This window comes from Camelus bactrianus, chromosome 7, assembly GCF_048773025.1.
Source record: "Camelus bactrianus isolate YW-2024 breed Bactrian camel chromosome 7, ASM4877302v1, whole genome shotgun sequence".
Taxonomy (NCBI): Eukaryota; Metazoa; Chordata; class Mammalia; order Artiodactyla; family Camelidae; genus Camelus; species Camelus bactrianus.
Window position 1 is genome coordinate 71,708,081 of NC_133545.1, and position 14,752 is coordinate 71,722,832.

Sequence of the window (14,752 nt, forward strand, 5' to 3'; positions counted from 1 at the left end):
TTTTTTAGAGGTAGAAGTGGGTCCTACAGAAAAGATGTCTGATTCAATGTTGTATGACAGTTTAGTAGTAGATAACAGAGAATCAGGCCTTTCACTCTAACCTTGTGTAGTTTCCATAACACCATGATCCAGAGACAAAGAGAAAAATACTGAAGCAGGCAGAATAGGAATGCATTTCTCTTAACACTATCATGTGTACTTGAAAATCGTATAGGCCTCCTTCAAAACCAAGACTAAACATGTCATAAGTTCCTTTAATTTTAAAAGGAGCAAAAGTTTTTATGTCCTTTGTGAATTGAAGTTTGATTTCAAATGGACTTTGGACTATCTGGCCTATTTTGCAAATCTTTCACTAAATTTGCAGCACAAATTATGTGCAAAGAAAAGTAATATAATTTAAAATCCCCTCACTTGGCTGATGTGTACATCTGGTCAGTTTTTGTTTACAGGGACAAAAATCTGTCCCTGATTTTAAGCATTCAGACTCTCCAGATCTGGTAACAGCTGGATTCCAACCTGGTGACTCTCACATGGCAGAGTCTCCAGCTGGGTTAAAACTTCCATTTACCTTGAAACTTCTATTTTGCTACATTAATTTGAAAGCAGATATTTGGACGGTAATATTTTCTATCTAGTCACATGATCACTTGATTATTGCTGTTACAGAAAAGCAGTACTCATCAACATGACAGGCAAATTTAGTGTAACTATTAAAATGTCTCTGGTATCTCCAATGAGTGAAGTGTATATAGAGCACATATGTAGAAAATATATCATCCCATTTCTCAAGCATCTTACAGAGTGCCAAGAGACAGCATCACATACAGCAGATTTTAATCTATGAGTAGATTTCCTTACCCGGGTCTCCATTAGACAAAGTATACTGGCTTCTCACTCAAAACCTAGAGTGCACTGGTTAATAATGAAACTAGAGGCTGTAAGTTTAATCCCCAAATGCTAACCATTTAACCTTGGGAAGATTATTTACTTTCTTTGGACCTCAGATTCCTTATCTGTAAAATGGGAATAATAATAATAATAATAATAATAGGTTGAACTATAAAATTAGTATTTTTGAATGTCAAACTAAGTGGAATATGGTGTAATTAAATATTTATCCTCATATGTTGTTACAAGAATTAATAAATGTGAGCACTTAGAACAGCATTAGCACAAAGCAAGCATCTAGTAAATACTGGCTATTATTATACAAATCCTGCCCACCCTTCAGAGGGAGAATTCTTATCTCATTTACTTTCCAGTTTGCTTTAACTACTTGGTTCATAGCATTACTGTCTAAACCAGTCATGTGGCAATACCTCATGTAAAATCCTGTAACACATCTTTTTCTGCTACTGAATCATTTTTAAATTTATTCTGTATCCAGTGACATGAAACTTCCCTAAAAAGCAGAAACAAGCTGAAAATACTTTTCATCCTTTCCACTCACGGCCACAATTTGTTCTGTTAGGACCAGTTACAAGCAATTTTCCAGTGTTTAAGTTTTTTTTCTCATACATGACTATTTTGCACATTTGTGTGCATGCTGAGAGAAAGAGTGAATTAGAGTATTAGTGACATGTGCTGAGATTCAGAAAGTGGTTTTATTCTCAGATTATCAAGACATCAATTAAAACCCAGAATAAATTTGGTGGAACACATTAGATTTAATGTTTCTGAAACTCAGGAAATTAGCCACCAAGAGTTTACATAAGAACCTAAAATGGGAGATTTTGTATTTGGCATAGTTAACTATATTAATATTAAATCTGGCTGGAGGAAGAAAATTACACATGCTGACCTGCTATTTCTTAAAACATTTTAAGTGACTTTAGTATTGGAGTTAATATGCAAATATATGAATGTTTAATCCATTTTTATACTGCTATTTAAATTTATAATTTGTTTTAGATTGTTTCATGTTCTCATATATTGTCATTAAATTTAAAACCAATTCTACCATCTTTAACAACCTATACGTCAGGCATTTTTTTGCGTTTAGACACTATGAAAATGTACAAACTATTTTATCATTATCTGGAAATACTCTAATGAAACACTTTCATATATTATGAAATTAACACAAACAGATTTTTAGTAAATATAGACTACTGATTTAAAATTTAATCATTTTACTAAACAAATAATTATTGTTTCAATTCATTTTATCTGAAAGCATTTTTTAAGCTACTAAAATATTCAAGAATGGGAGGAGAAAACGATGGTGTAACTGAAAGATGGTAGCACTGAACATTAGTCTTTTAACGGAAAAAAAGAATCTTCAATCCCCTTGTTGGTGCTCTACCATTGATATCACAGGGAAATTAAATTAAAATATAGGTAAAATTGCCTATGTTAGACAGTGTTCACTAAACGTTATTGAATGGCATTAACAATATCAAGTGATAAATTGTCCTTTGTAAATGGTGGCAGAACTTTGACCTTTTTCTAAAGTCCTTTGGTCGTTTCTAAATTTCACATTCATGGCAGCTCATACCATTGACTTTTAGTCTCTCTAGCAATATTACATAAACCTGCTGGCTCCACACAAATCTACGAGGAATCATAGTCTAAAATACTGGTAAGAAAGTTTTCAGCTATAATCTATGAAAAGCATGAAGTCCCTACAAAACACTCCTTTGAAATAAAGAATAAAGAAATATACATATATATAAAGTAAAATGTATGGACTATATCAGGCCATTTAAGATGCTGGTATCAGGATACACCATCTTTTAAAACTGGAAGGCATCAAGTGTCCCAGCCCTCTAAAAGTTAGATGATAACATGAAATGATTTTCTCATCTTTTTGAATTAAGCACTTTCAGTCCTTTTTTTTTTTTTTTAATGGCACATATACAGGTAATAACTTTCCCAACTTGGTAATAGTCCATTAGATGAAGCAAGTAATCTGTAATGAGTTTCAATGGTAAACAAAAACTGACCAGTAGTAAAACTTGTATGTATTTGTAAAATAACATCATTAGCCTAAATGCTCCTGAGGCAGGGGTTAGACAGTTGGCTCTCTGGAATTACACAGATTCAGAGATGTGACTCCTACTGTATGCCAGGTCCTCTGTTCTTTTGTCTCTACATTCAAACTCCCTAGGAAGCAAATCTACTGTTCAGTTTTACCTGTAATCTCTATATTAATGATCAAATCTCTGAGCTCTGGTCTTTGAAATATACACTGATGCTCATATCAAAACGCTTATGAAACCTGTCCTTTTATTCTAAGGTATACATTTCCATGAGTAATGTACATCAACTGGACATCTTGCAGTTTGCTATTTTTACTCCTCTCTCTCCCTATTTAGTCCCTCTAACCAACTGCATCACTCACCCAGCAGTTTTACGTACTCCACCACACAACACCAGAGTGCTTTTTATGTACAGATTGTGCCAAGATCTTTCTAAAAGAGTCTTAAATTCTCCTTGAAAGTGCTCATGTCCTATATAGCTTTGCCTGGTTTTCTTGTTTTGGGTCTCCTCAGTTTCCAGCACTTTCTGTTGTAGAATTAAAGAGAACAAGAGTGTGTAAATCTTCTGTCTCTGCCTTCAAATTGCTGAGGTTTGGAAACTCTTCTTCCTTTTGGCTAGATGAGTAGGCAAGTTGATTTAAGATCTTGTGCTTGTAAGATGGGATAAGTAATAGTACCTACTCATAGATAATTGTGAAATTAAATGAATTGGTATATATGAAGCTCTTTGTAGGACTAAATAAATTATTTAGTATATTCGTGTATAGTATGTTAGTATTGTATATTAGTATATAATATATTTGATTTCAATCTCTAAATCTCCATCTACACATGACTAGATAAAGAAAGTGTGGTATATTTATACAATGGAATACTTATTTATACAATGGAATACTACACAGTGATATAAAAAAGAATAAAATAATGCCATTAGCAGCAACTTGGATGGACCTGGAGATTGTCATTCTAAGTGGACTAAGCCAGAAAGAGAAAAGAAAATGCCATACGATACAACTCATATGAGGAATCTTAAAAAAAATAAAAAAGAGGACATTGATGAACTCATCCACAAAACAGAAACTGACTCGCAGACACAGTAAACAATCTGTGGTTACTGGGGGAAAGGGGATGGGAAGGGATAAATTTGGGAGTTTGAGATTTGCAAATGATAGCTACTATATATAAAAATAGATAAAAAACCAAATTTCTTCTGTATAGCACAGGGAACTATATTCAATATCTAATAACCTTCAATGAAAAAAATATGAAAATGAACATATGTATATACATGCATGACTGGGACATTATGCTGCACACCAGAAATTGCCACATTGTAACTGACTGCAATTCCATTAAAAAAGAAATCTCTGAATGCACATTTTGTTATATCTAACACCTACCAGAACACATACATCAAATACTATTGTCTATCACATCATTACGTTAATAGTCTTCTGCCTGATGTTTAAAGCTTCCTAAATCTTACCCCATGCTGTCCTTCTAATTATTTTTCTTGTTAACCCTATATTTTTGGCACATTTTCTGTGTTCTTCCTTCCCTCTTTATGACATTTAGTTACATGTCCACAACTTTTTCCATACTATTAATCAGTCCTTTGACACCTTTATTGCAGTCCTCTATATACATTCAAAGTTTTATACTTCAAAATCAAACTCAGGTCTCACTTTCTTCCTGAAGTTTTTGAAAACTGTGATAAATTTCTCTTTCTAAATAGTACTTATTTCCCATATTATACACTTTAAAATTCAATTCTGGAGTTTCACAGGATTTTTTTTTTTTTTTACAATATGCTTTTCCCCAGTTAAAATTTGTATTCCTTGGGGTAAATATTTTATTCTCTCTTAGCCTGTATACAAAAGCAAATTTCTGATGTCTCAAAACTCTTACTTCCTTGGGATTAGCCATTATGAATGAGATAAATATTTCACATTTAAATAGATGCTAGCACTCTCATGGCATCTAACAGAGAGTCTAATATTGTTGAATAATAAGAAAAAATAGATCATCAGTACTCAGCTACTGTCATTAATTATATATCAGAAAAAATAACTTCAAATGCTGTGTACTGAAAGATTATTGTGGTTTTTCAGTTCTGAAGATTTTTCCGAAAGGTAAGTTACAGTGTCTGTGTCAGAAGTGGTCCTGTTCTCTCTCCACAGAAGATACACACAGAAGAAGGGAGGCACAGTTTATAGAACAGAAAGGGTATTGAATAAAGGCAAGTCCCTCTCACACTGTTAGGTAACTCTCACCTCACCGTTGCCTGTCTGTCTCTACTGAACTATGTTAAAAATAATGTCAAGAAAACTGGGAATTCCAAGGAAGGAGATGGATGAGACAGTTAAAGGTCTTGGCAGGAACAGACACTGCAGGATGAATGAGTAGTCAAGCCTAGTTGACGATTCCGTTCTTGTTCTCATTGTGCACTGTGATGTTAACATCTCGGTCACCGACATCCCAAGCAGGCTGACAGCTGAGGCCAGCACTCTGATGTTTTATTTGGGCAGCATTATGTTTTAAAAAAAAAAAACATAGATGCCTTTGGGCAGGACACACACTTCTAAATGCACAATAGTGAATTTTTTAAAAAACTCTGTCTCCAAAACCCTGAAGCCATTTAAATTTACCATTCCTGGTTCAGGACTTGAGCAGATCTTCTCCTTATTCTAGCCTTCCCACTCCTTACTAATAAAGTTTTGAGCATGAAAGCTGAATTAGAAGGAACTAGGAAGGGAGATAAATTCTGGCTTGTTGTACAAAGCCTATGTATTTTTTAGTTATAACTACAGTCAGCTTGTAACATACATACTGGGATATGTTTGACATATTTCTGAAAATATTTTCTCAAAGTCAATTGTAAAACTTCATCAATAGGAAATGTTTGTAAGACAATCATAAATTATTACACATATTATATAGAGCAGTTTACCAAACAAAAATAACTTCTACAGTTTTACCAACTATTCCTGATCAATATTAAACAACTATGTTGAAGTTACATATGTGAAATATGATTTTACTTTTTCAACATTAACCAAAGTGCAACTACTTTTATAAATGTACCCTCACAAAATAACACTCATTTCTCATTCAAAAGCATATCAGCATACTCTATGGACATAATTAAAAGCAATTAATCCTACTAATCTGCATACCTATAATAGTTTTTTCATTAAAACTTGGATAATTATGCTTAAGATGGCAGTGCATTCATACAGAATGTACATCATACTTTGACCCTTTCTCTATCATGTAGAGTTCTGTGGTTCATAATCACCTTTGTGTTGGAGACACAAAATTGACGATTAGAGTGAAATACAAAACGGGCACCCTGAACCAAAAAGGGATGGAAGACAGAATAAATCAGAATGACAAGAAATATTGTTGATACGACTTGTACCTTTTTAATTGTCTTCTCAATGAGCATGTCTCCAACTGGCATTAGAATACCTCCCAGCACAGCCAGGACCGCACCGATGACAGCGCCAGCGATGAGCCCACAGTTTCGGTCACAGCCCATTTTTCTTGTTCAGGGGAGAAATTAAGATTCAGCACTTGCTTCTTTCACTCTCAGGTCTAATTAATGTGGTTTCCAAGAGGTCTGTTTCTAGCCTTAGAAGGAGATCATAAAACCGAAGCTTAAATATCACTACAAAAAGATCAAAGTACAAGGAAAACACCAACTGAAACAGACCATTTTGCCCGCCGTAAATAAACAAATGCTTTTTTATGGGTTTAACAAAATTTTCTAGGTGTTTTCCTTTCTCGATTTGAACTGTCTATCAGTGGTAGAAGTAATCAATATTCTCACATAGAGCATTTCCTCACAATTTTCCTCTTTAAAATTTTCTTCCTATGTATGATTAACACACTGAAATCTTATCTAAGAAGAGCATGCTTACTGCACTCTCACCTTGCCCTCTCTCTGCCTTCCCTCCACTTGGGACACTTACTGGAATCTCTTAATGTGGCTTCTGCACCCAAACACACCCATCTGCACCCTGCCTGGAGTTCGTCTGCAAACTGAATGTGGGTGGACTGATGTCTTTTCCTTCTAAATGCTGACCAAGAATGGGGACAGGTGTTTACTATACCTTTTTCACAAACAGACAGCAAGATCTGGATTTTACAGGTAATGATCTGATGAGTCTCAGAAGGAATCAGTTCTTCTAATCATTTGTAAGCTATCTGTTAAAACAGAAAAGCATGAATAAACATGGAAAATACATTGTGAGAAAATTAATACTATACTCTCTAATATCATCAAACTTATAATCACTATTAAAAGAAAATTCCATTTTTGTGAATGTTTAGTTAATACTTGAATTATTTCTTTTACACAATGTTGAAAACATTGAAATATTTTAAAGAAGAGTACTTTATTTTCAATTTTATTTTTAATAACTGGCTTTTGGATAGTCTAAAGGTGAAAAGATTTTCAAGAAAATATATAATGTAGAGGATGCTTAATTTCTGGGATAGGTTTTGGTTTCTTACTAGTCTCAAATATATATTTATTAACATTTGAGTGCAATGTTGTTCACTTTGTGACAGGCAGCTGACTCATGCCAATTCTGTTAAAATCAACTAGATTGTATCAATATGTATTTCATGTAGTCAGTCTAATCTTTGGTATATTTATATAATTATATGATTATTTCATAATGATTGGAAGAAAACTTAGTGAAATGAGTAGATCCTATGTACAAAGTTATTAAGAATTTAGTATTCTAATATTGAAAACATATTCATTTGAGCTATATTGGTTACAACAGCATTTTATAAAATGGGGTTGACCTGACACTGATAAACAAATTGTATTTTGTTATAGTCCCTGATTTTCCCTCCATAGCTTTGTTGTGATAGAAGTACCACTCTTATGATTTTATTAGTATTTCTTTCCACTTGAGGAAACATTTAGTTTTTCAGGAGTATTAATTAAACAGCTAAGAAAGTAATGGTAAGAAAATAAGGGAAAATAGATTTTCCCCAAAATGTAGAAAGACAAATGCTATGAACATTTTTCATGGCAGTCTATTTTTCACTCTTTGTACCTGGTAGTATTTCCCTTTTCGTCTTATGCCTAGGATACTTCCACTGTAAATCAGGATGAGCAGACTGATTCACACTGAGGTCCTCATGGCTAAGAAGCTTGAATAGTCATTGATGTCACATGTTTTTTCCAATGTAAATGAAAAACATACAAGCCTTAACAAGTGATCTATTCTTCGTGGAATTCTATGTCTCACTGAGCAGGCAGAGTTGGCTTTTTATTAATTGCTTGGGGGTGGAGTGTGAGGAATAGTCTTCCCTGCTCTCTGAAATCATGTTACATCCTACCTCCTGTGGCTTTGTCCAGGGCTATCATAATGCAATGCAACAACTTACATAAACCTGAAAATAAGGACTAGATATTTTTCAAGTAGAATCTCCTTTGCAAAGTATAACTTATACAGCACCTTAAAGTTTTCTTGAAACATAATCTTTTAAACTATCATGGTAATTGCTGGGTAGAGAGTATCATCTAAGTGTTATGTACACAAGTGATCACATTCAGGGGAGGTTATTAAGTAATATTTTACTGAATTCCCACTTCATAGCCCATTCCTCGTTCTTACCTGCAAGTTATACATAAGGTATTCATCAAATACAGGAAAGAGTCCAACGCGGTGTAATTGAGACTGGCAGACTGGAGATTAAACCAAAGCCTGATTTGCCACTGTCTTGCCAGGCAATCATGGGCAAGCCACTGAATCGCTCTACACCTCAATTTCCTCCTGTGTAATGTAAGATGCTAAGATGAGATCAGCAGGTTTTAATTGAAGCAGAAGAACCGGTTCTTCACTCAAGATTCTTACACAGAAGTCCAGTAGGCTGAGGGATTGTGATTACACCAGTGGTGGGAGCCCCAATACCCTGATTCTTAACTTGGTCTCCCGATTCCCTTCTCCGACTGACTGGTCCCATCTTTAGGAAGCTCAAGGAGAATCTCTGTAGAAACCTATGATTTGCAATTAACTTAAAAATTGGGACAAGAAATCCCCAAGGTCAGATTCCAGTTTTGTTGATATAACATGATGAATCTGTTTAAAAAATAACTCAAAGATGACATCATTTCTTTTAGAAAGATGCTGTATGTTCTGTAAAAACATTACTAAAAATTATTCAGTATTAATATCCTTTGCAGTTCTGACAGATGGAATATAAATTTTTAAAAATTATAAAAATGTTGTTGCTAAAATGGATATACATATGTATATTTGCCTCTTTCTAGATTCTGTGCCATCACCTAGTTGTGAATCTGTCAGACTTTTCCCGGAATCATTCTCCTTTATTCAAGCAGCCCCCTAGGCTACAGGGAAGAGTTTGTGCAAGGCGCAGAGTCTCAAGAAAGTCCACTGGAAGACCAGAGGGCAGCACATTCTCCAATGCCTCCCTCACTAAACCTGGAAACTCATTATGACTGCTAGGGACCCTTCACCGTGAGATGTAGTCATGGGCAGACCTGGCTGCTGCCTAGACTCTGTCTGCTATAAACTTAAAGCTGAAGTGAGAGAGTGCACACAGCCCACTGCTATTGAGTCAGTTTCACCAGAAAACAGAAGTGTCAATAATTTATTTCGTTGAATTAGGTGGTTAGACAGTTACTAGTGTAACACTGGTCTGGATGATGTATAGCAAAGATACAGTTACTCAAACGACTTCATACATGCACTGATGTTTCTGAGGAGAAATCAAGTTTATCTACTTTCCCAAATTTTCACCTCACGGACTCACTTTTGTTACCTTGATGGAGGTTTCCACTTTCTTCCCCTCTAAGAATAGGCACAATATTTCACATCAGTGTAGTCCTCTTTTATCAGCGGCTTTGCTTTCTGTGATTTTACTTGACTAAGGTCAAAAGTGGTCAACTGTAGGTCACTGAATCCTTAGAAAGCACAACCATGGATATATGGGGGGAAGACAGCGTTTGGTGCTATTTGTGGTTTTAGGCATTTGGCATCTGCTGAGGGTCGTGGAAGGCATCCCCCAACACCTGTGGATATGGGGGACTTGCTGTACTTGGGTTCCTTCATTCTGCTTCAGTGCCTTGTCACCATGAGGAATTAAGTATTAAGCAATACTTAATCATAATCATATTTTAACCTTTGCTTCATACTACAAAATTACAAATATAACTGACCCTTAAACACCACAGAGGGGTTGTGGGCAATGACCCTTGCATAGTGGAAATCCACCTGTAACTGTACAGTCAGCCCTCCTCATCTGTGGTTCTGTGTCTGTAGAGTCAGCCGACTACACACTGTGGATCAGGCAGTGCTGTACTGAAAACTTTCTTTTGTAAAAGTGAACTCACAAAGTTCAAACCTGTTTTGTTCAAGTGTCAACTGTAGCTTTATTCCCCTGAAGAAAAGGAGGGGCAAACATATCATGTAGGACATGCACTGAGTGCATCCAAGGAAAGTTCAGATTCCTTAGCACATTCTACTCAAGAGCTTCTCCACTTACACTTATCTTCAGAAACAAGCATAGTTTGTCTCCACTCTTCTCAGATTTAGCTATAAAGAGCGTATAAAACTTTGTCAAGCACACTTGGTTTGCTTAAAAATGAAGCTCCTTACATAATAAAATTTGTTTTTCTTGCTAATTTTAGATAAAATTTCATTGTTATTTCTGCTTCATAAGAAGTAGACAAGACATTGATTTCTCTAATAATTTACTGCTTGCTTAAAGTACTTAAATTTAGAAAAGAAAGAATAATCACAGGTATAGGAACGAAAGCTAATTATTGGGACATATCAAGAAGAGACAATAAAAAAGTACGTGTTAAGACATCAATAATCACATACCTTTCTTGAATCTACAGGGAGATCAGCTGTATCCTGTCAGTTTATAGATCTTAAATCCTATTCCTTCTGTAGAATTCATGAGCATATCTACATGTGGGCTATATTTGAAAGAAGAAATAGAATTTTTCTGTTTCTCTTTTTGCTGTCAAATCAACAGAGTGTTTCTAGAATGAACTTATGAGCATTATGCCTTTCCACTCTCTTGGAAACCTGGGGGTAGGAACTGAGACTGAGCTACAAGACGCATCTCCAATAAGTAGGTCAGAAAATCAGAGAAAGTTCCCAAAGAATCTAATTATTCCCATGTGTGGATGAAGCTGTGTTCCCTGGGAAACTCCACCCGGAAAACGCATAGCCCAGAAGTAAAATTTTCTAAGATGTGAAGTACGAAACTTTACAACAGTTTCAGGTGACAGGATTACATTCTTGTACCATAAATAAATGTCAGAGCCTGCATGACGTTTTCTAACTCATGATTTCCTCTTCTATCCATCAGCCTTCCTTCCACTTTCCTTGGAAGAGGAAACCAGACCACACCCCTCTGTTTTCCACCACACATACTGCTATTCTTTTGATACACAGTTTTCCTCACCTAATAAATTCAGCATCTGCCCACAAAACCCGGTTTTGGAGTTTTGAGGGTAATTAATTCAACAACAGGTTGAATATGAATTATGAAATTTAGCTTTCCAAATTAAATTCCTTTCCACTCTTACCTTACACCATCTCTAGGTGTGTTTACAGAGTCGTGATTTTGTAGACATGAGTAAGATGCAAATTCAAATCCATATTAGTCAGATCAGTAATTTATATCTGGTTGTGTTTCATCATATGGAAACAGAAGGTCATTAGATTAGTACTTACTTTACATGCCATTCCAATATATAAAAACAAAAGAAATAGCTAATTCTGGTCAAAAGGGGCAGGAACTGTGGCCCTTTCCCCTTCCAGTCACATCTCATTTGGGCTGTGTGTTATCTCTACAGAATCCAAAGGCTCTATGGAAAATGTTTAAATAATTAGATTAGGAGTTCTCCAAGACCCTTTTTTTTTTTTTTTTTTGAAGTTACCATAATCTTTTAAATTTATATGGACATTTCCATCCTATCAATATATGGAGGTAAAAACATATAATAGGAAAAATTATAGATACCTATAATAGAAAACAGTAATACACTTTACCAAATTCTGTCTTTCAAATACTGTAATTTAAAATTTGTTTTGGTGGTGGTCTTAAAAAATTAAAACAATAAACACACTGACTTCACATCTTACAGTAAATATTCTAGAAACAAACTAATCTTTTTGAGTACCTGATTTTAGAGATTACTGTAGGTTTGAGATGATTCTCTTGGAGTCATATTGGTTGAAATAGGCCTATTTAGAGCCATTCTTAATTTTTTTAGTCCCAGATAAAAATTCTATTATCTTTATTTCCCATCACAAGCTTAACTATAAACTAAAATAGTGTTAAGAGGTGCAACAGTTACGATTCTGGGCTTGAATTCAATTTAGGTTAAATTCTGGCTCTAATATTACAGTTTCTCTGTGGCTTAGTATTCTCTCAAATGGGTGTAATAAATACATCATATATGGTTATAAATGTCAAACAAAATTAGATATTAAAAAAAATCCTGTCACAGCACATGTCGTATTATTTGAAATGTTAGTATGAAATATTATTTTGAACAACCATAACAGTAAAATGTTACTGCTAGTTGGCCAAGTATTATTTGAAAATCTAGTAAGTGTATGTAGTTTACACAAATAGGAATGATTATTTGCAAAACAGATTACAATAAAATCTGGTAAGATGATTTATTCTTCTGTATATGGAATTTGGAAGATCATGCAAATGAAGAGGCAGCTTCTAGCTTTAAATAGTGTTCCTCTGAACTTTCAGTAATTACTTAGGTCAGTGAATTATAACACCTTTTGAATAAATCAAAAAATAATTACAGAATCAGTTCCTTTGGGAACAAAAAATCCACATTTTTTGCCAACATTAAAAAAAAGTGTAGCAACTATAACTTCCAAGGTAAATTCCAGGATTTTCAGTATACTCTGTCCAAGTACCTCTCTAATTATAGTTATAATTATGAGAGTCCTCCCAGGTTAACCTGCTCTCTAGGATTGTCTATTTGATTTATTGTTCTGGTCTAATAATGATTCTGATAAATGAAAAAAATTCTGTATTTTTTTCTGTCATAAAATCCAAGTAGACCACTGGACTCTACATAATAAAATAAAATATATTTTTGATTATATTTTGAACCAATATTAAAGGCAGTATCATTTTACTAATTTAAAACTATATAGTAAAGGACTGAAAAGTACATGCAAAGATTTTAAAAACATTTTTCAGTATGTTATTTAGTAATTCTACAATTATGTATGGATTCATTTACTGTAATTAAATTAAAACTTTGTTTCTCCAGAATGATTTGTCCTTTATTTAAATTTGGTATCATCAGTCAAGAAAAAAAATTTCTGGTATTTGTAATAAACTTCTGAAACATCCCAAACCATTAATTTATTTTTATTCTGCTTCCAAATTTTATATAATTTATACAAATTTATGTAATTCAGAATTATTATTAGGAGTTAATGTAATTTACCATTCCCAGTGGCGATTACAGAACATTTATTTAGACAAAATGCTTAATAAGAACATATGCAAAATACACATTGCATTTAACCATACAAAGTCAGGTTCACCTATAATTGTGCAGTTCATCTAGAAGATTAAACAAAAAATAATGCTCTCTAAAATAGTCATTAATAACTGCACATTAGAAAGTATGTTGGCATAAAAGTGGCAATTCATTTATAAGAACTAATCCCACTATATCTATGTTGATTTCCTTTCACAATTTAAATTAAAAATCATGTATAAATAACCTAAGTAGACAATAAAAGTTCTACAGTAATCAAATTGGATTGTAGATCATTTCAAATATTAATAAATACATATATAAACATAAGATTTTAAACATTAAGGAGCAAAATGCCGCTATCGGACAAGGTTTTAATATTGAAACATAAAGGGTAGGAAGCTTGATAACTTGGAAAACAACACAAACCTAATTTTTAAATAAAGCCTAATGACTTTAAGAAAACAGTTCCTGCTTCTTGTTCTGTAACATCTTAAGAGTGTTTACAGTAGTGTCATCTATAATTTAGGAGATAGAAATCTATTTTTAAAAAATCATCATGACTTACCTTTAAAAAGGCTAAGGATTTTTCAGTCAAATGCTCCAACATTTGAAGAGACAGTTCTTAGTAGGACCAAATGGTATTCTGCAGAAAAACCCTACACTGAAATCCTCATTACAGAAAGTGTGTGAGTTTAAATACGCTTAAAAAAAAAAAAAAAAAAGAGCGAGAGACAACATCCCAGAGAGTGGTTTACTCCAAAGAGGAATTAAAAAAAAAAAGATAAGAAACCCACACACATCTCACTATGACTTAGCTCTTAAGGGTCTGTTTGTATGTGGTAGTGAGGACCTATCACCCATATCAGAGATCCTCAACAGCACTCTATGGGGGGGGGGGGAAGGAGTGGGGGAGGGGGACATTTTTCCATCCAAGTCAGTCAGAGGCCAGAGAAACAAAAGGAACTGATCTGCTGAGTGGCCTCTAATACACTCTGTTTTACTATATAGTCGTTATTCCAGGTGATAAACTGGGTTCTGGGGTGGAAAGTGCCGATAAGAGAATGATCAGAGTCTCACATTCCTGCATGATTCAGATTGCAAAACTCATCTCACAAAGTTTGAATAAAATACACTTTCTGTTCAGCATTAAAATGTGTTGAGCCTAACAATTGCAAAAACAATTGGAGCTTCTGTCAATCAACAAAGATGACGGGAAATAACCTATTGTTCTAACTGGAAGGTC

The 14,752-nt window shown here is 34.2% G+C and overlaps 1 protein-coding gene across 8 annotated transcripts in view; it reads right to left on the bottom strand.

Moving 5' to 3' along the window:
* Nucleotides 1-14,752, bottom strand: part of LOC105062383 (platelet glycoprotein 4) — a 73,332-nt gene that overhangs the window by 21,599 nt on the left and 36,981 nt on the right. For 3 of the 8 annotated variants that reach the window (XM_010946639.3, XM_045510460.2, XM_010946635.3), the window contains exons 2-4: nt 8,621-8,779; nt 7,097-7,190; nt 6,403-6,614 (exon numbers count right to left, since the gene is read on the bottom strand). In XM_010946639.3, coding sequence (XP_010944941.1) covers nt 6,403-6,522 — 120 coding nt within the window. In that variant the 5' untranslated portion in view covers nt 6,523-6,614; nt 7,097-7,190; nt 8,621-8,779. Of the gene's footprint in view, nt 1-6,402; nt 6,652-7,096; nt 7,191-8,620; nt 8,780-10,852; nt 10,951-11,568; nt 11,666-14,074; nt 14,325-14,752 lie in introns of those variants that run through there. The other 5 variants (XM_074367570.1, XM_045510458.2, XM_045510457.2 and 2 more) reach the window with 5 other exon arrangements.